Source organism: Notechis scutatus, chromosome 4, assembly GCF_049901735.1.
Source record: "Notechis scutatus isolate UNSWTSFEM ecotype Mainland chromosome 4, rNotScu1.2, whole genome shotgun sequence".
Classification (NCBI taxonomy): Eukaryota; Metazoa; Chordata; class Lepidosauria; order Squamata; family Elapidae; genus Notechis; species Notechis scutatus.
This window is the reverse complement of record NC_142012.1, coordinates 92,581,050-92,606,533: the sequence shown is the minus strand read 5'-3', so window position 1 is coordinate 92,606,533 and position 25,484 is coordinate 92,581,050. Positions and strand designations below refer to the sequence as shown.

General features: G+C 37.5%; 1 protein-coding gene across 1 annotated transcript in view; it reads right to left on the bottom strand.

Annotated features, from left to right (window-relative positions):
- Positions 1–226: 226 nt before the first annotated feature.
- The window catches only part of MCU (mitochondrial calcium uniporter), a 129,352-nt gene continuing 104,094 nt past the window's right edge, over positions 227–25,484 (bottom strand). The window contains exons 2-8 of the mRNA XM_026681223.2: positions 20,074–20,143; positions 15,362–15,532; positions 13,942–14,046; positions 9,822–9,982; positions 8,082–8,285; positions 4,366–4,482; positions 227–2,164 (exon numbers count right to left, since the gene is read on the bottom strand). Of these exons, the coding sequence (XP_026537008.2) occupies positions 2,087–2,164; positions 4,366–4,482; positions 8,082–8,285; positions 9,822–9,982; positions 13,942–14,046; positions 15,362–15,532; positions 20,074–20,143 (906 nt within the window). The 3' untranslated portion in view covers positions 227–2,086. The remainder of the gene's footprint in view (positions 2,165–4,365; positions 4,483–8,081; positions 8,286–9,821; positions 9,983–13,941; positions 14,047–15,361; positions 15,533–20,073; positions 20,144–25,484) is intronic.

The window sequence follows — 25,484 nt, the reverse complement described above, 5'->3', positions numbered from 1 at the left end:
AATAAAAGTCTGTAAATAAAATGATATGCCGTGATTTATGGGATTAATTTTCTATATTGAAGTATTTTTGTGCTGCATTTTTGTAACACATGAAGAGGCATGGAGACACATCAAGAGCTTAAGAAATGTTGTTTATAGACAGAATGAATGGAGGTTTGCTACACCCAAGTTCACACATTCCTTGACCCTCCGTTGAATTGGGCACGACACAATTTCAAGACAGCAGTTCAAAAACAGAATAATTATTTATTGTTCCAGAAGTACATTTCTCTTTTATACATATTTAATAAATGATACAGGATTGTACACATGTTCATTATTTTATTTTATTGTTCTTTTTAAGGTCTTTTCTCCATGCCCCCTCCCTCACCCCAAACACACTCAAGAGAATTCTGCTACAGGACTGTTTGCGTTCTTCCTTTTTAAAACGCTGCATACAAAGAGGATGAACAGATAATTTAACGTGTTTTTTTTATTTTTCTAAAATTTAAAAAAAAAAATTGCCACAATTATAATTGAAAGGAGAAAGACGGGAAAGAAGTAGGAAGAGGGAAACACCTTGGAACATGCATCCATTCAGCTCAACATGCCATTGAGGGCGGAGGGAGCAGAGACCATCCCGTCTTGCAAGGCACCTGGCGACTGGTTTATATTTATTTTACACTTTAAAACACGGTTCCTCCGAAAGTGGGAGCCTCTTGCCTTGACACAGTGAAAAGGAGTGAGCTGAAGGGAAATCCCAAGCTTTGTGAGAACGAGCGTTTAGAGACCTTCTTCCATCTCTTATCCTGCCTTCCCAGGATCTATCAAACAGGACGACGAAGGCGGCCATGGATTCCGTTTAGCACAAGTTGTACGTTCTCCTCAGACAAGATTATTGGGCTTCTAGCAGGTGGTGGAGGTCAATGCCTTTCTCCCACGAGGGACTACATCTGCTACTGTGCAGAAACCCTGACCCTTCAGCACCGGCCCGTACTTTTAAAGCTACTTAAAGAAGAGGGGGGAGGGATTGTGGATCAAAGTGCAACTGTAGTCTTTTGCTTATCAAGACATATTTTATTCTGCTAGGCAAACGTAATATTTAATCAACCCTCTTTCAAAGGGACTTCATAAAGCGTCATGATCTCAAGCCAAATTACCTCATACATATATGCATTACCATAGGCCCAAACTCTTTTGATTTGCTTTAATTCGGATGACTACCCTATTTGGAGGGAGAAAGAGTAGGGGGAAAAAAACATTCCCCCCTTAAGACTGTATATGAACAGTTTTTTCTCATGCAACATCACCATTTATGTGTAAAAGTTGATCAGGGCAGTGAAGCTGAAGAAGATATGTGGGGATGCTTCCATGTTCAAATGTTCACAACGAGCATTATTCAGTCTGTGATCCGGATAAAACTGATAACATCAATAATCTTTCTGTATAAGGAGACTGTTTGACAGTAAGGAAGGAAAATGTTTTAGGTGGGTTTTTGTTTTGTTTTGTTTTTTTGTGAAGTAAAAAGAAATTCTGCATTGCTCTTACAAAAAAAAAAAAAAAAAAGAACCAAAAAAAAAAAAAAGAGACACACTAGGGTCCAATCTTGGGTAGCATATTAATGGAGATACTTCAAATCTGGATCACCAGTCCTGGTGTCTTAAAATGGCTCGATTGTTTCCTTCTTTTGTTTAGTGCACTATTATTGTGCAATAGTTTGAAAGATTTAAAAAAAAATGCTGAGCAGGCTGCTGTTGCTTATTCAAGAGGCAGACACTGCAAAGCTGGAAAAATATGTCCCCAATACGATTTCTTCATGAAATGCCCACCTTTATAATATATATATTTTCATCCAAAAGAAAAAACGTTTGAATGAGACAATCTTTAAGCCCTTTGAAAAGACTTAGCATTCCACAGTGCCTGATTATTATTATTATTATTTTTTGACATTACCCCCTCCCCAAGCCAAGGTCTCTGTTTTAATGATTTAAAAACCCTTCACCCCAAGAAGACCTTCCAGCTTCCACCTGAAGTGCTTTCTAATGAAAGAGGCAAGAGCTTGAAAAGATCTGCCACTTCTGTCAAGATACAGAGGTTCCTCTGACGATCAGTCTTTATCGTTGATTTGTTGGACAGGTAGATGTACCTGTAAGGGATCGCGAAGTCTCTTAAGGTCCAATTCTGCCTAAAAATCAATAAAATGCAGGTATAAGTAACACATTTCTCTCCATCATACTCTAGTGCAAGGGTCTTCAAACTTGGCAAGTTTAAGACTTGTGGGCCTCAACTCCCAGAATTCCTAGGCTAACATGACTGGAAGAGGAATTCTGGGAGTTGAAGTCCACAAGTCTTAAAGCTGACAAGTTTGAAGACCCCTGCTCTAGTATGGCATTACAGCAGGGGTCCCCCAACTCCTGGACTGTGGACCAAGCAGCGGTTCGCAGTCTGCCACGAAGCAGGCCACGCAAGCGACAGAAGCCTCATCCACACACATGTGGGATGCTGGCAGCACATGAAACCAACGTTCTCCCTATCCGAGAAAAAATTCTCTCCTCATAACCGGTTCCTGAAGTTGAAAAAGTTGGGGGTAGCTGCATTACAGGTAATCTCATTCCAAGTCGACATAGCCACATTCACAAATGGTCATGTTAGACTGTATGTGCACTGGAAAAAAGGTGATTTATGACTGTTTTCTACAGTAAATTGCAGCATCCCCAGAGTCACGTGATCAAAATTCTGACGTTTGGCAACGGCCCTGTATTTATGACAATAGCAGTGTCCCGGGGTCATGTGATAGGTTTTTGTGACTTTCTGACAAGCAACATCAATGGGGAAGCCAGATTCACTTAACAACTCTGTTACTGACTTAATAGCTTCAGTGATCCACTGAACAACTGTGGCAAGGGAGGTCATAAAATGGTGCAAAACTCAACTGTCTTGGCTTAACAATGGAAATTTTGGGCTCAGTGAAGGTTGTGAGCTTGTACTGCCTGTAGATCGCATTCCAATGAATGCTTAACTTTTCATATCAACGAAGTCTGTAACGTTCTCCAGAAGCTGAGATAATGCCAGAGGTAGTAAGATTAGCATTTCCAACAGGAAGGAATGGCCATTACCAGTTTCAAATAAACTAGTGAATTACGTAAGGAAATATTCAGTAGAGACAAACCATGGTGGATCTGATGAAACTGAACCCATATTGGCTCAATTTTGAAATTTAATACGGACCAATCATGTAATGCATTGTAATACAGATAAATCATGGAATGCAGCTATTTTAGTCATTGGATTGGTAAAATAATGGCTAGTTGGTAATTATGAAAATCAGCTTCCATCCATTGAAAACAACTTTGAGCAATTATTTCTAAGAGATGGGGAGGCTTTAAGGACAGACTTTTTTCTCTTGCAAATTTTTCATCTACTCCTTTTCCTTCTTTCTTCATATAACACACACATAAACACGTATATATCTATATATCTCTATCCATATATCTAATATCTATCTATCTATCTATCTATCTATCTATCTATCTATCTATCTATCTATCTATCTATCTCTATCTATCTATCTATCTATCTATCTATCTATCTATCTATCTATCTATCTATCTATCTATCTATTGCTGTTCTATATATTTGATCTCCATATTCTATTGCCTTAGAAACACTGACTCATATGGTAGACAAAATATATGGAATTTAGTTGCTATTATTAGACATAATCAATTGCCTGAAGAAACAGACCTCAGATACACAGGCAAAAACATACATTTCGGAATGCATGTTTGCTTATTTTACATTGGAAAACACACTAGAGATAGTGCTTGTTTTATGAGCATTCCTTTAACAACCATTCAAAGTTATGACAACGCTGAAAAGGTGACTTATAACCAATGCAGCATCCTGGGAGTCATGTGATAAAATAAATAAATGAATCACAATTATGAAGTCACATGATCTCCATTTACAACCCTTTTGGAGGGGGGTGGTATCCAACAAGCAAAATCAGTAGGGGAATCCAGATTTGCTTAACATCCATGTGATTTGCTTAATGACCGTAATAAAAGTTGTCAAATTGGACGTAACTTACTTAATAACTGCATCATTTAATGATGGAAGTTCCAGTCCCAATTGTGGTCATAAGTCAAGAACTACCTGTAGTGCTTTATCTTTCCAATGTGCTGCAGGTTTAATCAGCTATTTCAACTTTCTTCTGGGTTGAAATCTATATTGTTATAAAATCAGCTGTAAATAACAGTGTCTTTTGGAATACAAATGAGAGAAACATGAGGAAAGCAGATCAAAGAATTACTGAATTTTCAAGAACTAATAATGGGACAATTTCCTATTTTCCCCCAATTTCCTCCAAGGATTTATTTTTATTACCTGAGCAATAGCGTCCTTGAGTTGATTGTATTTTTCTAGATCAAAACGTGTCTTTTTGGCTCCTTTATGGAAAAATAGTAAGTACTGCCTGTCTCTAGCATCTGGATATACATATTCCTATTGAATGAAAGAATAAATTAAAACCTTAAGACGCAAACACTGATATATCAATAACCAATTTGAAAGGACAAGAAACTCAACTCTGGGCTAATTTGTATCTGCATTCATTTAACATGGAATACAAACAAACTACAGTATATGCCACATGATGCTCAGTAGATCTGATTATCAACTGAATAGCAATAATATATTAAGGTTTTTTGATATATCTTACTTACAGGAATTGAGCAATGTAACAGACACTGTGTCATTTCAAATATGCCACCGAAAACAATTCTTGACAGCTTAGTCAATTTAATTTTAGTTTTGCTCCACAGTGGTTGAGTAATTTAAGCCACCTAGAGTTTGAGTGATATATTACAAATTACTATAATAAATAAACAAATGATTAACTAGCTTGTTGGAGAACAGCAGGCAGTATATGAAACTCTGCTTGGGTGCAATAATGCAGAGTAAGTTATTGTGGACAAGGGATAGGAACTAGAACAATATGGTTATTTGATATTTAGTATATTACCACCACTTGCTACTCCATTAATGGCCAATGATTTTGGTCTTAAATGCCAAACAGGTTACTGGACCTGTAGATGCACATAGGCTCCATATGCCATTTTGCATATCTTCATATTCAGCAATCCTGAATTGTGCCAAAATGGGGAAGAAAGAAGCAAGCTTTCCATTAGCTTTCAAAGTCATTCTGTCTCTGGCACTCAGATCTTGATGGAAGGGGTATCTAGAAGAATGGCATATAGAAGCCCAACTACCCATAAGCTCTAAGAGAAGAGAGTTTACGGCATTACAGAGTCATTATGCTGCATGTGTCCCAAAAGTGCTTTTTCAGAAGGCAACGTTGTTTTTTTGAAGATGTTTCGCTTCTCATCCAAGAAGCTTCTTCAGCTCTGATAGGATAGTGGGGAATGGAAGGATTTATACTCCTTGCAGGTCATTTGCATCCTTTTAGAGGGTCATTGAAGCACTTGGAGGTTTATCTGTGTCCTCAGGGTCACCTGAATAATGCTCCTGGTTCCTGTAGTCTGCAATTTTTCCTCTGGAAATCCATTCCTCCTCCCACACCATTCAAAGGCTGTTCATCCCAAATTGTAAAGCTAAAAGTCTGTAGAGATTCTCAGTCATCCAGGTCATGGTTGTCCCAAAGGTGCTTTTTCAGGAAACAACTGGACTTCCTTGTTTTTTTTTTTCTTTTGAAGATGTTTCCCTTCTCATCCAAGAAGCTTCTTCAGCTCTGATCAGTGGACTGTATACAGATAGTGCTCGAACCATTTATTTAGTGACCGAAGTTAAAAATGGCACTAAAAAATGAATTTATGACTATTTTTTTTCACACTTAAAAACTGTTGTGGCATCCCCATTGTCATGGGGTCCAAATCCAGATACTTGGCAACTGGCTTATATTGATGGCGGTTGCAGGGTCTCAAGGTCATGTGATTTCCTTTTGTGACCTTCTGACAAGGAGAGTCAATGGGGAAGCCAGGTTCACTTTAAAACCCATTTAACAACTGCACTGATTCACATAATAATTGTGGCAAGAAAGGTTGTAAAATGGAGCAAAACTAACTTAACAACTGCCTTGTCTTAGCAATGGAAATTTTGGTCGTAAGTCGAGGATTACCAGTATACCATTCTGATAGTGGTGCCGCAGTGGTTAGAATGCAGTACTGCAGGCTAATTCTGCTGACAGCCAGGAGTTCAATTCTTAGTGGCTCAAGGTTGACTCAACCTTCCATCCTACTGAGGTTGGTAAAACGAGGATCCAGACTGTTGTGGGGTAATAGGCTGGCTCCATAAACCGCTTAGAGAGGGCTGGAAAGCACTGTGAAGCAGTATGTAAGTCTAAGTCAAGGCTCTTCAAACTTGGCAAGTTTAAGACTTGTGGACTTCAACTCCTAGAATTCCTGAACTAACATGACTGGAGGAGGAATTCTGAGAGTTGAAGTCCACAAGTCTTTAAGTTGTCAAGTATGAAGACCCCTGGTCTAAGTGCTATTGCTATTTTATAGGACTTTCTGATTCACTTAGCAGCAGGAAACCAATGATCAGTGGGACACTCCTAGTAGTAGCAGGGTAAGAGGGGAACCAGAAGGCAGGCACCCTTTCCATTAATGTGCATTCTACTGTGATTAAGATACAAAATGCAAATATAAATATATCCCTGTAATGTCTCAGAGAACATGGTTCCTGCCCTACATTTTTAAAAGATAACATAAACAAACCTACAAATTTAGACAAAAGTCTGAAAGTGGCATGTAATAAGCTGAGGACTCCCCATACATTCATCCTTTAGCTTCAGTGTATTCTTTACCTATTAAAGGAGTTTTTGAACTTCTGTGCAATAATATGAAAACCATACAGAAGTCTCAAAGGGAATACAGGTGACTGCCAGAGAAAATTAGCTAAAATCCAAAATTAGAAGCTTAAAAACCAATTCACACATGTGTACATATTAGAATTGTGCAATGCTTTGAGCGATTCTTTTCTCTCACAAAGATTAGAAGGGTGCACCCTTTCATAACTATTTTATGGAACAAAACGTTTTTTCCCCATCTGCCCACTTCAAAGGGCGAAACAGCCAGATTATTTGCATTTTTTCCTGTGTGGCAGCCTCTCTGGGTTTTGTTCTGCAGGGCTAACTTTCTGAGATCATCGTCCCTTAAGTGGAAGAGGAGTCTTTTTCAGCAAATTTTGAAGGAGGATATTTTGAGGAGGAGTTGCAGTTCAACTTGGAAGCATCGCTTCAAACCTCTTCAAGACAGCAGGATGAAAAACAGCTCCTCTTACCCTTTTGCCCAAATATTTTCTGAGCAGGCAGCTTTTTCGATCTAAAACTGGAAGGCGGACCTCTGAAGCTGTGTATTTGACTTTTGGAAGTCAGTTGCCATTGTCCTTCAGGCTTTTCTTGGCAAAACGAATCATATCAGTTCCACAGTGCGTATCTCTCTGCCAAAGTGAATCTATGTCATGTTGCCCAGGCTTGACATAAATTAGAATAGAATAACAGAGTTGGAAGGGATCTTGGAGGTCTTCTAGTCCAACCCCCTGCTTAGGCAGGAAACCCTACACCACTTCAGACAAATGGTTATCCAATCTCTTCTTAAAAACTTCCAGTATTGGAGCATTTACAACTTCTGGAGGCAAGCTGCTCCACTGATTAATTGTTCTAACTGTCGGGAAATTTCTAGGTTGCTTCTCTCTTTGATTAGTTGCCATCCATTGCTTCTTGTCCTGCCCTCAGTGTTTGACCCCCTCTTCTTTGTGGCAGCCCCTGAGATATTGGAACACTGCTATCATGTCACCCCTAGTCCTTCTTTTCATAAGACTAGACATACCCAATTCCAGCAACCGTTCCTTACATGTTTTAGCCTCCAGTCCCCTAATCATCATTGTTGCTCTTCCTTGTACTCTTTCTAGAATCTCAAAATCTTTTTTATATCATGGCAACCAAAACTGGATGCAGTATTCCAAGTGTGGTCTTTCTAAGGCTTTATAAAGTGGTATTAACACTTCATGTGTTATTGCACTGAACTATGCAACTTCCTTTTTCCAAAGAAATCACCATTTTAATGCAAAGCCCACCTTACCTGACGCGTTACTACGAAGTATGCATACATTGCCATGGCGCTGCCATATGTGATGAAATAGGTGACTGGCTCCATAATGTCCCAAGAATATTCCCACCAGGTGAGCCGAGCCAAGATTCCAAACTGGGTTGCCATGTAAGCCAGCCCACCCCACAGTAGCCAGGTTGTCCTCTTCTCTGCTTTTCTGCAAATTTCCATCCTGATCTGCAAAAGAAAATTGTCCAGGGCTAGTACAGTATTGAGCAGTGGCCTTTAACACAAGCTGAAACATAACCCAAGCATGTTGTCTAGTCCAGGGTTCCCTTAACCTTAACAACTTTAAGATGGGTGGACCTACTCATTTTAAAATAAAATAGTTTGAAGTAAGATGGCCTCTCTTCCAAATTTTACAGAAACAAGGGAAGGCTTACAGATAAACCCAAGAAGAGTGTGTGTCCACATCATGTTTACTTTCGGTCTCTGTTATGGAAAAAATATCACTAAATCCTTCATTTCTTCCCCTGTCCAAAATACGGATATCTGACTAGACAACCGTCTCTCAGTCTTTGTAATGTTAAGATGTATGGACTTCAACTCCCAGAATTCCAGAACTTGAGCCTCTTCTCCAATAGTGGAACAGAATTTCTCCCTCATTATAATCCATCTTGGATGAGTCTCCCAATAGGAACTAGTATTCTTTTCTTATTTGTAGTAAAAGGAATCAGCCAAAAGATTCTGGCTACTAATTACAAACAGAAGGCTAACCCACTACTTGTTCTTGGTTTGGATTTGGCATTGCTACATGCCCTGAGCTTTTTTCATTTATTTGAAAGAACAGCCAATCCCAATTTCTTATTCCCTTTCCATGGTGCATTTATATCACTCTTGTGCACCAATCTTGTTTAATCCAACACCAGGAACTGTGATTTAACACAATTATAAAAACAAAGTTTTCAGATTCTGAGGACTAAACAGATATTAAAATAATTCCTTGTAGTGTTTTTCAACCTTGGCAACTATAAGATGGGTGGATTTCAACTCCCAGAACTTCCCAGACAGTTCTGGGAGTTGAAGTCCACCATCTTAAAAGTTGCCGAGGTTGAAAAAAATTGTGATAAAGATTGACGATCAAAGCCAATACAGATGCAAGAGGAGTCCATGTATTTGTGAACAGTATTTGGGAATCTTATACTTAGCTGTGGACCAACTAACCATGCCTCAGAGTCGGCTACACCCAGGCAATACCAGACATGCTAACTCTCAATAAATCCTTTGAAGTTTTGGAAAGGCTCAAGACTCATGATTTAATCCTGGAATCCTGACAGCATGATTCAATTAACTGGGAAACAGTGCTTCATAGTAACTCGTGTTCTTCCTCCCTCCCTTTACCAGTTTTTAAATAGAAAAGCTCAGACCTAGACCCATGTATTAATAGATAAGTCTCAATATTTTGCAGTCTGAAGAGTTAGCTCAAGAATATCTGACAAGGAAATCACTTGTAAACATTGCCTGGGTGGCTGGGTGCGGATCAGAATACCTTTGTGGGTGTCTATTTTCCCTTTATATGATTTTTAAATAAATGATTACAATGCATATAGTAATAGATATTCATTGGCGACTTAAAATTAATCCAAGAAATAAATTTACATATGAATTTTTTTTACATATGAAAAAACCCTTTAAAAAAACAGTTGTCTAAAGACATTAATCTAATATACAGTTTCTTTGTTCTGCTGTCAATCCTACTGAAAGAAATCTCACTTTTTCCATGGGTGCCAATTGCTGCTTGAGGTCTTCTAACCTCCCAATCAATTCCTTCTCCTTATTCAGTTGGTGTTCTTCAATACACAGTGTAGTATAGAGCTGCTGAATCAAAGTCTTCACATCATTCAACGTGGTGGCATCTTCGTGGCTTAAGAGATCTGAAGAAGAACACAGATCTTTTAATATCCTTTTTTTTCCACAATGTGATGGTACTGTGAAGAATGTCCTACTGAAGGACTGAAATTTACAAAATCAAACAAAACAGAGGATGGAATTAACTGGATTACTCGATCACTTGTAAACATTGCAACTCATGTTCTATCAAGTTTTTAAACAAACATTGTTCTAATATAGGTTTGGCTTATGCTGGCCTCTCCCAAAATTAAAACTGATAAAACTCTTCTAGGCTGGATTGGCATATTACAGAAATAGGAAAGCCTAAAATTCTGTTTAAAATTCAGTATCTAAAATGTGACAATTGGGTCAAACTTTTAATGTTGCCTTTCTTTTTTATTTATTAAACTAAAAGTCCATTCTACAGCAAATAATTCAAACTAACTTGAAAATGTTAGTGTTTAGTATGTAACATTAAGTGGCTTTTGGACTCAATCGGTAAACAACAGGTAGATATTCTATTTTATTTTATTTGCATCCCATCTTTATTTTTACAAATAACTCAAGGCAGCGAACATATCCAAAGCACCTTCCTTTTCCTAAACTCATGGTCTCCTGCTTTCCAGCCTGGTGCCTTAACTATTAGACGCGTGTGTGTGTGTGTGTGTGTGTGTGTGTGTGTGTGCATTTGTGTAATATAGAATGCACAACTATGTGAAACTTGTACTCAAATGGGTTGTTGGCAAATCAAAAAAGTACTTCAGATTCTTCACATTACATTTCCCTCTTAATACTTCAAGGCTTTTAAGGGTATATACTGTATATAAAGGAAGATGACTTTCATCCATTTCCAAAGCAAAATAAACATAAAACAGATAATGTATGAAAGCATTGTCTTGTTTCATGTAATAATAAAAGTAGAACTTAAAACAAATTATAAGGCAGACAAGGGCCATGTCTGAGGATCATCTGGTGACCTCATTCTTGGGAGAAGTTTAAGTCTGGAAAAAGAAATGAAGGACTTCTACTAGATGCAGTATTCTACTGAACTGTGAATATAGAGCTTCTGCACCATCTGAATCCTACAAGAACTTCTGATATCAGAAAGAAAAACAACGATATAAGAAGATGAGTTTAAATACACAATGGACAGGACCCATCATCCAGCATAAGAAATGTTTGAATGAGCAAATATTCAAGCATTTACAAGTAGATTTCTTCCCAGCTATGTATTTGATCTGAATAGTCCCAAGAAAGCTAAAGTGACTTTGATCCAGGCTAATACAGCTTAATTTACATTTTTATACCCCAGAGTGCAAGACGATTTATTTGAGCTTTCATGCTTAACCACATACATTTTACCAAATAGATATTGTATCTTCATTTATGAAGCCCTAAACATCTCTTTAAGCCCTTCCAATGGTAATGAGTCCCAAAGGTGGTTTTTTTCAAGAGGCAACTGGACTTTCTTGTTTTTCTTTGAAGAGGTTTTGCTTCTCATCCAAGAAGCTTCTTCAGAAACAAAACTTCTTCAAAGAAAAACAAGAAAGTCCAGTTGCCTCTTGAAAAAAACCCACCTTTGGGACAACCATGACCTGGATGACTAAGAATCTCTATAGACAATGGGTAAGGAGGTCTCCAAAAATTAGACACGATTGAATGGGACGGGGGGGGGGGGGAGAGGATAATGAAATCTAACTTTGGTTAAAAGATAAATCTTTGCATAAATAACAAATGACAATCACTTTCAAGCCTGTTTTTCTCTTTTGCCTTTACTGAAAATGTGACCATGATGGTTCATTTTAAAGATAAAAATAACATGGAACAGTCTCCCCTAAATACAGAGGGTCCCAATCATTTTGGTCTCAACACTGTCCAACTATTTACAAAGTCTGCACTACTATTACTATTAATCACTCCTTATCACCCATCCCCTCCCACTTGTGACTGTATGATTGTAACTTTGTTGCTTGTATCCTTACGATTTATATTGACTGTTTCCTAGTATGATTTGATTGTTTATTGCACCCTATGACTATTATTAAGTGTTGTACCTTATGATTCTTGACTCTTGACGAATGTATCTTTTCTTTTTTATACACTGAGAGCATTTGCACAAGACAAATTTCTTGTGTGTCCAATCACACTTGACCAATAAAGAATTCTATTCTATTCTATTCTATTCTATTCTATTCTATTCTATTCTATTCTATTCTATTCTATTCTATTCTATTCTACTCTACTCTACTCTACTCTACTCTACTCTACTCCACTCCACTCCACTCCACTCCACTCCACTCCACTCCACTCCACTCCACTCCACTCCATCCCATCCCATCCCATCCCATTCTACCAAAAGGCTACGAAGACTCAACCCTTGCACCAGTCACTGGCCAGGTTATTAGTTAAGTCTATAGAGGGGTTCAGTTGCACGGTTTTTATAAAGCATTGAGTGTTGTACAAGTAGCCCTCCACTTACAGCCTTTTGTTTAATGACAAAAGGTTTAGTTTACAATGGCACTGAACAAAGTGACTTATGACCATTTTTCACACTTAATGACCATTGCAGCATCCCCATGGCCACGTTATCAAAATTCGGGTGCTTGGCAACTGGCTCCTATTTATGATGGTTGCCATATCCTGGGGTCATGTGATCACCTTTTATGACCTTCTGGCAAGCGAAGTCAATGGGAAAGCCACATTCCCTTTACAATCATGTTACTAGCTTAGCAACTACAGTGATTCACTGTGGCAAGAAAGGTCGTAAAATTGGGCAAAACTCACTTAACAGCTCTCTCGCTTAGCAATAGAAATTTTGAGCCAATTTGTGGTCATAAGTTGAGGACTACCTGCATTTTGATTATTTTTATTTAATTCAGATTATTTTGAGGTTTTATTTTTTTCATTGTTTATGAACTGTTGTCAGTTGCCTGGATTTATGCATTATTGATGGATGGCCATGTAAATGCCCTTTATAAATAAATAAAAGCAATGAAACAAGCACGCGGGCCAATTTGAATCAGCAAGCCCTTTTGTAATGACAAAAGGATTGTAAGATCATACAACAGGGATAGAAAAAAAAATGCAGGAGCCCAATGCTTTGAAACAACTTGAGCACGGAAAAGAATTAAGGCATAAAGCCAAACGAGTCAAGTCCCCCAAAAAACCATGCATTAAAGTCACATTTAAAACAAGACAGCTTTTACAAAACAATCTTTCCTCTTCTACCCCAGCAGATTGAAGATATTTTGCAACAGCTTCTCTTTTCAAAACTAAAACCCATTTTACAGCACACAAAAAAAAAAAAGAAGAAGAAGAATGCATATCGGGAAAAAACGTCAGTCAAGACTCAGGAGAACATACAACTAAACCGGATAGAGGACCCTTTCTCAAAGCTTGGAGAAATAGCTTGGATCAGCAACGGGATCCTACCTGTTCCACTACTGGTTCAGTGATCGAGCATGTGTGTGCACCTAAACGTGCATGCGCAGCTTTCCACACACCAGCTGAGGCCTGCAGTGCCAACCAGCTGAGAGGATAAAGAAGACAAAAGCGCAGGGGCAGGTTGGGAAAGCCAATCCTGCGCTTTTCTCTTCTTTCTCCCCTCACCTGATCTTGGCAGGATTTTTTTCCTACTCTCAGCTGATCATTGGAAGGTTTTTTTTTTTTTTTTAACTACCAGTTCGGCACGACCGGTAGCATACCACCACTGGCCTGGATATCATGATGGCCAGCCATAGTATATTTGGAGAAGATGCAAGTTTCCAAACAGACATGAAATTATCTTTTAAAGTATTAGATCAGGGGTGTCCAACCTTGGCAACTTTAAGACTTGTGGACTTCAACTCCCAGAATTCCTCAGCCAGCTTTGCTGGCTGAGGAATTCTGGGAGTTGAAGTCCACAAGTTTTAAACTTGCCAAGGTTGGACACCCCTGTATTAGATGGAGGAGTTTCATGCAAATAACTTTCTGGAAATCTATCCCAAGTACATGAAGCTGTTACCTCTCTTTGGTGGACGGACGTGGTAACTCAAGTCATTAATTACTAGTTTGAACTCGTCAAGAAGTAGGAGATCTATGCTTGTGGAAGCTGCTATTCGTGTCCCATCTGAAAGGAAAACGGGAAAACACGTATTAAGAGCTAGATATGACTTATTAAAATTTCAGCAGTGTTCTATTGCAAATTAGTTATATTATACCTCAGAGAAACAAACCGAAACTATATTTTAAGGGTTCCAATCTATAATCTCAAAATACAGGTAGACCTTGACTTGGAGACTATTCGAAGTTACAACAGCGCTGAAAAAAAAAAGTGACTTGTGGCCAGTCCTTTCACTTACGACTCCTGCAGTATCCCGAAAGTCACATGATCAAAATTCAGGTGCTTGGCAACTGGCATCTATTTATTTACAATGGTTGCAGCATCCCATGGTAATATGACTGCCATCTGCAACATTCCCAGATGACTTCCAACAAGCAAAGTCAACGGGAGGAAGCTTAGCGACCATGCAATTCACTTAACGGCTGCAGTCATTAGCTGAACAAACGGTGTCAACCAAGGTCATAAATTTGGGGCCTGATTCACTTAACCACCACCTCGCTTAACAATGGACATTCTGGTGCCAATCGTGGTCGTAAAGTCGAGGGCTACCTGTATCTCAGAAACTTAACTATTCTTTGTGTAATTCCGCCTGATGGAAGCAGAGCTGTGTACGAGAAAAATGGACCATGAGTAAAAACATCAACCAAAATCAGTGGGTGGAGAGTTAAAGGGGCACAAAAGTGGTAGGACGCCTATTTCCTACCTTTTTTAGTTGCAAACAACTTTCCAATTTCAATTCCTTTTTCTCCCTGTGAAGCCCTAAGACCAGAAACAGACTTGAGGGGAAGAGATATTTTTTTTACTGACAGATACTATTACAAGCAAGAAATGGCAAATGGGCAGATGGCTTTAATATCTTTTGTCCACTTTTCTTCTGTTGTTATCCTGATCCACTGACAAATCTTTGGTCAATACAGAGAGCATGTGTTCAATATAATTAAGGTCTACTATTTTATACTTTTTCGATTATATATTTAACTTCTACTTGGCAACTTAACGTTTTCTTCATTGGAACTCCGGCTTGTTTGTAGCAAACTGTAGGCCAAAAGTGACATACTATTTTTCTTTCTCCAAAAACGAAGCAGCTAATCTTACACAACACCAATCTCTATAGTATTAGCATGATGTAACAACAACAACAACAAAAAAGTCAATGAAAGAGTGAAATATAGCCACATCAATAGTTCTGAGTGTAAATAATCCATCAAGAGCATGCTGGCTGGGGAATTCTGAAGTCCAGAAATCTTTTAAGTTGAGAAATAGTGATCTAATCTAAAGCTGAAGCAGGTCATTGGGTTCCTCCAGCAACTCTCAGTAGTACCTGGTGAATAAATTGCAACTCGGTCGATTCCCCGGTCTTCTGCTTGGAGTTGTTGTAAGAATACGCCGACGGAGTCTGAGAGAGGTTTAAGTGTAAACTGACAGCGTTCACGACGAGAAGGAAGACTCAAGGATATCACTGGTAGCCCATTTTGGTAAATTACTGTAACATCTGAGAAGGATAAACAGGGACAACTGAAACAGATTCAGAAAGGCATGTTAAGATGTACACTGTTGTTACGTTGAAGCCTATAGACAAAAGGCACGTGTATTCCTATAATTAGGTGTCCTATCATAAATAGTTTAATTGTTTTTTCTGAACACTGCAGGGGACTGGGCTGGAGGTTTCTTCAGGACCTTTCCAATTCTGTACTTCTAAGATTCCTAGAAGATTGCTAAGTATTGACTTCAATTTTTTCTTTATATGAAGCTTCAATAAATCAATGTTACACTTTCTATTTGAGAAGCGTTCCCTAGGAAAAGAGGTTTTTCATGTAACAATCATTTCTGAACAAATGTCATGAAGTAGTAGCTACTTTATTTTAAGTAAATGTTATCCAAGTCCCAGAAGGGAGGAGATCATTGCAGAGATCAATGCTATTTTTTTTTTGTCTTTTAATGACCCTGTAATCCCTTGCATCAGGGTGGAATTGAGGCAACTGAATGGAGCTAAGTGTTTACTGGCCGGATGCCCTTCCTGTCACCAAAGAGTTCACAGCTGATATATACTCATTGTGCCCAGAGAGAAAAATATTTGCCGCTACCTAGGATTGAACTCACAGCCTCTTGATCGTAAGGCAAGAGCTCCACCTCTAGGCCACTGCACCACTCACAGATCAATGCTATATCCTGTGGAATATAGAAAATGGAATTTGTTCTTGGGTATTAAGGGAAATGGATTCGTTTCTAAAATGTTTGGAGCCACATTATAGACAGTAAAGAAGATGACCTTGAGGGAAATATGCAAGCTCCATCACAACATCAAGAAGGGCTTTTTTTTTTTTTTTAAAGTCCAGAACATCCAGATAATATTGAGAAATAGTTTAGACCAGAGGTCTCCAAACTTGGCAACTTTAAGACTTGTGGACTTCAACTCCCAGAATTCTCCAGCCAGCAATTCTGGGAATTGAAGTCTACAAGTCTTAAAGTTGCCAAGTTTGGGGACCCCTGGTTTAGACAGATGACACCCTAATTCACTGAATTATAGGAAGAAATAGGCAGTGCAACCAATTTGGAAGATTCTGTTTTTATAGCCAATCTAAGCAAGAGTAGTTTTAGCCTTCATGTGAAATTGATTTCTTGGTCTGTTCCATCTAGCAGGACTGACACACATAGAGAGATAGGGCTGGATAGCTTTTAAGGGAAGTCTAAATATTTCATGACAGCTTAATGCATGAATTGATTCCCCAATGGGAAAAAAAAGCACAGTCTTACTGCCAATTTCAGAAGCACATTCTAACTGTTGTAAAAGTAAGGCTAGGTACTCCATGAACTGCAAGCCCTCTGTTGTCCACACTTTGCAATGTGTTTTAAGTATTGGCAGAGTTTTATATGCAGGTCAAAATAAGACAATTGCTTTAGGTAGCAGATGTGATTTCATGAAATGGGGATGAATAGCATCAAAGGTATTGGAGAACCAAACTCTAAAGCCACCATATTTAAAGAATTGCTTCAGATGCAGTTGAAGAAGCCTTCCCACCATCTGTGTTAGATATGCAGACTGTGACATAACAACCCACCACGATTTCATATTAAAAACCTAAGTCACAAACTTGTATATTTTGTCAGTCATCCTGCTTTTCCGTCCTTGAATTCATCCATTCCTGAATCAGTGTAACTATTGATTATTGAAACAAGGTTTTGCATGTTGACAAGATGATGCAACCTCTGGTTTCAAAAGGATATTCCCTATGGAAAGTTAGCCTTCGGCATCTGTGAACCAATTACGTTTAGCTGAGAGATAAACAGAGCACAAGCAGTGCCATTAAAAAGGAGAAGGCAGTGAACCAGGCCTGATCAATAGCTCCAAATACTTGGGGGGAAACACAGGCTGAATCTTCAGCAACCAAATGACCTTTTTTTTAAAAAAAATGTGCTATTGTTCTTCTTCCTCTCCTGTTCCCCATGTAAAGTCCCATATGAAATTTTATACTTTGGTTCCGCATTCAAACATTTTAAATATACTGCGTTCTAATTCTGCAATATTTTCTCTCTTGAACTTAGGCAATGCCATTTTGGCAGCCTCCGCAGTAGCATCCATCAATCGAAGTGGCAAAATTTGATTACATAAGAAGATATGAAAGATCTACTTCTTCTAATTATCTTTCCTTTCTTAAAAAGGTAAGATTTTTCTGTTTGAACTACAGGTGGACCCCCAATTTGTGACTGTTCATTTAATAATAGTCAAGAATTACAATGGCCTCAGAAAAGGTGCTTTCCAACCTGTAAAAGCATTTCCAGCTAAAATACCATAAAATAACAGGAGTGGAAAGATCTTGGACATCTTACCCCCTTGCTTGAGCAGGAGATCTTATATCATTCTGGACAAATGGCTGTCGCAAAGCATTGCGTCACCACCACCACAGTTATGTGATCATGATCTGCACGCTTGGCAATTTGTCTTCCCATAAGTGTGGGATGCAGGCAGCGTGCAAAACCAAACTCCCTCTGGTCTGCGGAAAAACCTCTTTCCGTGGAACTAGTCCCTGGTGCCCAAAAAAGTTGGGTACTTCTGCCTTCTCCTATCTGTTGGGTTTTTAAAGAAAAAAATATATCCTCCAGCTAACTAAGTTGCTTACAGAAAAAAAAAAATATTCAGACACGAAGCAATAACTTTATTCTTCCTTTTCTTCTAATTAAATATAGTACAACTCTTTTGTTTTACATACATATTCCTCTAAGGGAAATATCGCAACAGTACCTGTCTGAATGCTAAGTAATTTAAATGGAGCTACTCAAAATTGTAGTAAGCAAGGGCTCATTTCCAGCTTTATAGCACAACAGGCAGCTGTTCATACGCACCACTAGATATTTATCAACAGACTAGCGTGCACTGATTTTATTGCCTATCTGGGAAATTTGAAGTTTGCATGAGATAGTCAACTAATTTTAATATTCCACCAGTAACATAGTAACAGGGAATCCCCAAGAAAAATCTCATATTGATAGCATGACGGTTTTTAAATACTTTAAATGGCCAATGCCTATAATTACAATAAAATGTCAATTTTTTATTTATTTCTACAACATTGTATTCTCTTTAGGCTGTTTAGCTTTTTAACATACCGGTTTGAAAAACAAATAGTCTTAAGCATTGATTATTCGCTTCTTTTTTTAATAGAATAACATGAGTCTTCAAAATGCATTTTTAGAGTGGAAAGAAGTTTTTAAGTTCCCCACAATATATCCTCTTTATCTTACGATATTCAAAAGATTGAGCAATGTTTAGAAATTTAAAACCAGAAATTTATCTACACCATGCAAGTCTTCTTTTAGACAGCCATGAAGTTATTTTTTTTCCCCTTAGCTGGATTTTATATTTTTCTGAACTAGTCAGTGGGTACTCTTCTAGTCTAACCCCCTGCTGATAAGTGACTGTCCAATCTTTTCTTAAAAACCTCCAGTGATGGAGTGCCCATGATTTCTGAAGGCAAACTATTCCACTGGTTAATTGTCCTCACTGTTTGGAAGTGTCTCCTTAATTCCAGATTCCTTCTGTCTTTGGTTAGTTTCCAACCATTGCTGTCTTTGTTTAGTTTCTTGTTCTGCCTTCAAATGCTTTGGAAAATAAGTTATCTGCTATAACATTCCAACATGAAGGTATAGATTCCATGTCTTACCACTATTTCACATTTCACCTGGTTGTCTTTCAGCATTTTCCAGAACCAGGTGAGTTATAGACAGACAGGACAAAGGTTCGCAGACCACAACCTTTCCTAAATACAGATTAAGGTGTATTTAGAAGCAAATGCCACTAAAGGAATTTGGTTAAGAAACTCAACCAATATTTGTTTGTCACACATGATAGATGAGGTGAACTCTGCACAGCAGAGAAAGCTGAAATCTGTCAGCTTAAGATCACATCTGCATTTCAGATTCAACCCGAAATGCTGAAAATAAAGCAAAGGTCTTAAAAAGCACCGGTTGTGAACATTTCATCCATGGATATATTTGCAAAACAGAAAGAATGTAGAACTGTAATAAATGCGCAGAATATATACAAGCTGGCTTTTGAAGGAGAAGCAGAAGCACAGATGTGCCTGAGACTGTCTGCAAAAGAAAGCTGACCTTCAGAACAAAGGCAGAAGCTCCAAACAGCTTTCCCACAGCTTACAAAGATGGGATCTTGGAAAAGGAATCATTTGTTTTTTTTGTCGTGAACAAATAGCCGTGGAAAAAGATCCTTAACAAAGCAGATACATGCAAAGGAAAAACAAATGACCCCTCCCCAAAAATAACAGTGCATCGCATTTTGCAATTCAGTATTGTGGAAAGACTAAAGCGAGCAAGATGCCTTATTAATTTATTTGAACAGAAAAAGGTCCCCCCCCCAAAAAACAAACAAACAAACCCCACACCAAGAACTCTACCAGGTCTAAGTTAATCTTCTCTTTTAATTTTTTTTTCATTTTAAAAAGCATAATTATTAATAACAAATTCCTTGAGCATCTAACAAAAACCCTTTAAGGAAAAGTTTATAGATATGGTACTCACCATTAGAGGGCACTACAGTACTGCAATAGACAGCTCCCAGAGTCTGCAAAGGAGGAAATCTTTGGTGTGCCTAGAAAAAAACATGAGCATTTTTTTTTTGGTTAAAAACAGGAAATGCTCCGTTGCTTCAGATGACCCATATGCCATGAGACTTAATCTTGCCATCTCCTAACAACTACATCATGGAAGATAGTAAACCAGGTTTAACAATGGAAGAGGGGAAAATCATCATTTGATGTAGCTATTCTCCTAAACCAGTTCTCATACCTTTCATTTTTGATTGTCAGATTGTTAAAAGGCAAATTAGGCAAACAGTAAATGCTTAAGTGCACTTTGGGGATTAATTCCTATTTGGAGTTAACAAATGGAGAAAAGACATTCATAGATGGAAGCATTTTATAATATTGGACAGAACCAAGAATGGAATGCTGCACTAACAGCACGGGCTAGAAATGGAGTCATATATTGCCACTCCTTGATTTATGACCACATTCTGTTGCAGTGACCAGGCCATTAAGTGAAATGGTCACTAAATGAACACATGACTGAGAGAGAGAAAGAGATGACGTGAAGATCATTGTTTATTAACGTTTCATTCAGATAAAATTCCCTCACACAGCTATGCTGGTGTTAATCTCATTAGACCAGGGATGTCAAACTCAATTTCACTGACAAAATCAGTTTTCATTGGCAGAGGGCTGCAGGTGGCCATAGTGGCCAAAAACGGAGCCTGGTGGGCCGTGCATGGCCCCCTCGAGCTCCATTTTCACTGGCAGAGAGGCATTGTGTGCCAGTCCTTCTCTGTTACCAGGGCGGGCCCGAAGGCCAGATCTAAGCACCCCATGGGCCAGATACCCCCCCCCCCCGGGCCTTGAGTTTGACACCCCTGCATTAGACCATAGAGTCATAGGTCTGGAAGGTACCCTAGAGGCCTTCTAGTCCAATCCCCTGCTCAAGGCAGGAGAGCCATCCTGGTTAAATGGTTGTCCAGGTTTTTTTTTTTTTTTGAAAACCTGCAGTGATGGAACAGCCACAATTCTATTGCATTCATACCAAGCAGCCATTCCAGCATGCCCATGAAATTTATTTGTAAAAGAGCACATTGACCAGAAAATGATTTATTACCATTCATTACCGTTGTATTTGCAAATGGTTTTTAACCAAGATTGTCACTAAAAGAGGAGGAGAGGGTATATTCAGCAATCCCAGCCAGCATATCTAACACCTTGACTGATCAGTGTGCTGCATTTTATGCAAGCAAACTTACAAGAGAAATGTGAATATACACACACAAAACTAAAATAGTATTATAATGGGGAAAGAGTAAGAACACTATAGGAAGTACTAATAAATCTGTATTAACTGCACACACTTTCCTTGTTTATTAAATTAAACCACATCACAAAGATACGGAGCTTGCAAATAATTCAGATTAAAGCGTGCTGCTTTTCAAAGTCATATGCATCTGTTAAATAAAGCATGATTTCCATACATTGGGGATAGTGATCAAATAATCCTTCCTCCAAATATTTGTTAATAAATCTGTGTGTTTTGCAAAAACAAACAAACAACTACAGGACTTGTTACAAGTCATTTTTTTCTTTCACACAAATGTTTAAATATTAAGAACCTGCAATCTAAGCCATTCTATGAATCCTACACTTGCATACTTAAAACATTCTTTGGTAGATATGAGACCTATTTTGAAAATGCTTGTTTACAACTAAGATAATTAAAATAGCTTTGATAAATTCTACGGTTTACTTCTTAAGGAACTCCATGCTTCTCAAGAAATAGTCCAAAAAGACTGTGATGAAATCTACTGTATTTATATTTGTTTAAGATAATCTACATCAATATATCTGATACAAGGAAAATTGTCTTGGTAAAAATGCCTTTGGTATTTACTCAGATCAAACACTAATGTTATGAAAAAGTACTTTAATGTGGCGCACTATCCACCATTCTGTGGACTGAGGAAACTATTTTAGTACTGAAAAAAATACAAGTTCCTCTAATTTGCACAGGATCTGAACTTCACACATTTTACTGTATGTGAGACCCTGTCACTAAACAGTTTAGTAGACATTTTCTAGTTGTCCAAATCCAGCATTATGCTTTCTAAGACTAAGAGCAGTCAAAGTGAAATCTTCTTGCTATTTTGAATAAATGCAGGGACTAACCACCCTCTGGAACAGCAATGTATGAGAGATAAGAATGGTGCTCTCACTTTTAGGAAAACCTTGGAAATTGGCTTTGATTCCCAAACTTGGACTTGTTTGCATTTTTAATGGCCCTTGTTTTATTCCAATAAATTGGATAATACATAAATTTAAAGGACTCTAAAGAGCAAAGAGGAAAAAAATCCAGTCTCTTTCCAATGTATTAGATATAGCATCTCTACATTATTTTCATGTTGACCAACATTTTTGTTCATCCCATCTTCCAGATGACTTGTGGAGGAGTAAGTTTAAAATAAGAAGTGTGTAATATAATAAGTGTATAGAAATGTGTGGGCTTGAATATTGAAGAGCACTAAGACATACTACTCCATGCAGGAAAATTCACAAATAATCTTAAAATCTTGTTGGCTAACTTATAAATTGGTTCATATTCATTTAGGTAATATTTTCATTGCTACAGCCCTTGCTATGCCAGAAGGAGAAAACAATGCTTATTCTGATAAATTATTATATTATCTGTAAATATAATTCCTGTACTACCAGCAAGATCTAGAACAATACACTTTTTAATATTTTGAATGAGTATTTCAGTTTTAAAGCAGCACAGATCTTGTAGATTTATTGTCTCACTTGTAAAAAAAAATGTGTGTTTTATCAAAATCTACTACTAAAAGCTTTTCAGCTTCCATTCTTCGGATTAACAAGAGTTATAAGCTTCCCTATTCTTTTTTAAACTTTTCCCAATCATGCTTCTTGCCGTATTTTTTAGGAGAAGAGCACTTTCTTGTTGGATACTCTAACATAGTTAATTGTACTCTTTTTGTCCTGGTAATACTGTTTTTACCTGCCCTAGTTCAGAAAGTCTAAGCTGTATATGTTAGCCTGTTTGGATCAGAGATAGCAAATTAATTCACTTCACCAATAACTATATTGATACCTGTTTCCATATGAAAGGTTATTTGGAATTAAAAAGATTAAAGATACACATGACCAGCAAACTAATATGGATATCTAATGGGAAATCTCTTCTACCAAAGTGGTTGAGCAAGTCTTACTGCTCAATAAAATTTAAGTGGGAACATGTGAGCATCGTGTGTGTTGGGGGTTGCCATTAGATTAGGAGCTTTGGACTGTATTTTGACTTTCAATTTCTTTTCTGAACAAAGTGTGAGGAACTAATGACAATGCTACTTCCCGATATTATTAATAAGTACCTTCACTTGCCTTGTTCCTGGTTGCCTTAAATTTTCATCTATGGCTATACATTGAGAACTGCACTGAATAATTACTGCACGATTAAAATGTAACTGAAAATCAGGATGTAAATCTGATTTCCAAAGAACTCTGAAACTAATGTTTGCATTCCTCACAGCATAATGCTGCATTTGTATCAAAGAAGCCACATATTTTTTTTGCCTTTCAACATTTTCCATGAGTTAGGCCTGGCTGAGAACAAATTAAAATTCTCTTTGCAGTATATTCACACTCTTACAAGATAGAGTGAAACCAACTTACATGTTCACATGTGGTAATTGCAAGTACATGCTGGTAACAGTTGCTTCCAGTATTTAGCACACTCGGTAAACATATTTTAAAAACCCCTGGGGATAATTTTGTATACTTCCAATTTCTTATTTTGGGACCAAAATCTAGCATTGGTGTTCAGTCAGTTAAATAACAAACCTCTGAAGGGATTCTACTTGTAGTACTTACAGACAAAGATTAGTTGATAAGAAAGTTAAAAAAATATTTGTATCACAACGTTGTATGTAGATCCTCAAAAATGAATTCAGTTCTACTGTTCAGCTATGCTTATGGCAGGAAAGAAAGAAAAAAACCTTGCTTCCAAGCTCTCTACTCTGAAATAAAAATCAATTTTTGGCTCACACAAGCAGTACCTCAAAATCTATTGGCTGTAATCCCAGTAACATTAGAAGTTGCTCTAAGCTTTCCTGAAGCAATCTTTGTCAAGTAAATGGTGTGCAAAACCATGCTTCAGTTGTGTGCATGCACGTGTGCATGTGTCTGTGTGTGAGTTTATGTCTTATGGAGTAGTAGCCATTAGGTTAATATGGGTAATTTAACAAACTATGTATAGAGGTTAAGAAAATTAAAAAAAGTAATTGTTCACAATTACTACTAAATGAATTTCAGTTAAACAACAAATAGCTCTGATGACAAGGAGTTATTTTCTTTCTATTATATCAGCTCAGGGCAATATTTAAGATCTCAAAAATCAACATAATACAATCAGAAAGTTTTTAAAATTATACAGTTCCTGTTTCCACTAAAATTTTTGCAGGAAACAACCTATTTGTTCTGATAGCTGGAGTACAATTGAATATGGAAACTGTTTTTATCTGAATCTGAAAGAAAATCCTGAAAAAAAAATCTCACTTGTATGTTGTTACATTGACTGTGGAAGATCAATTTTTGCTAATTCAGAGGCTAGACAGTACACAGATGAAACATATTTTATATATGCGTGTGTATTGTATATATGAATATAAAATTCATATAACAATCAATAGATGATATTCTCATTTTAAATAGAGAAACAGCAAGATGAGAGCAGGGCTGAGTACATATTTCCTTCCAATCCCAAAATATTCAGGCAACAGAATATCTTTCCAGCTCATTCAAATACTGATTTCTATGTCCTATTCCTATGCATTATAAAGTTCTCTGCTTCAGCTAGGAATTATATAAAATATTCTCAACACATAACTGTCTTTTCAATCCTGCAAACCATCTTTGTTTACAGTTCTTGCCATTTGAGTATCTGTTCCAATAGCTTGATTACCTCAGGTCTCTGAATACGCAGAATTTCCCATTTAAAGTGAAGTAATGAGTTTAAGGACAAGTGATAAATTTGGACAGCGAATCACAACTAGGATTACAATTTTTCTTCCAAGTTTTCTTGCAAAATAAGCTACAACTTAACTGTAGCAATAATGTAATGAAGATGTTTGATAACTAAAAAAGGATTTAAGGACATTTTGATCGCTTCACTCCAGTTTCCAATATTACATATTTGGGGTGAGTTAGGACCTATTATTTTTGAAAGGGTTCAATTTTAAAGATAGTTACATACAATGTACACATGGTGTCTATAAAGTTAGTTTTGTACAGTTTGAATTTTTAATAACTTCACTTCTACGTAAGATATAAACTATGTGTGAAGCACCACACAGAGGAAATTTATTCATGATCTAAATAAAACATATA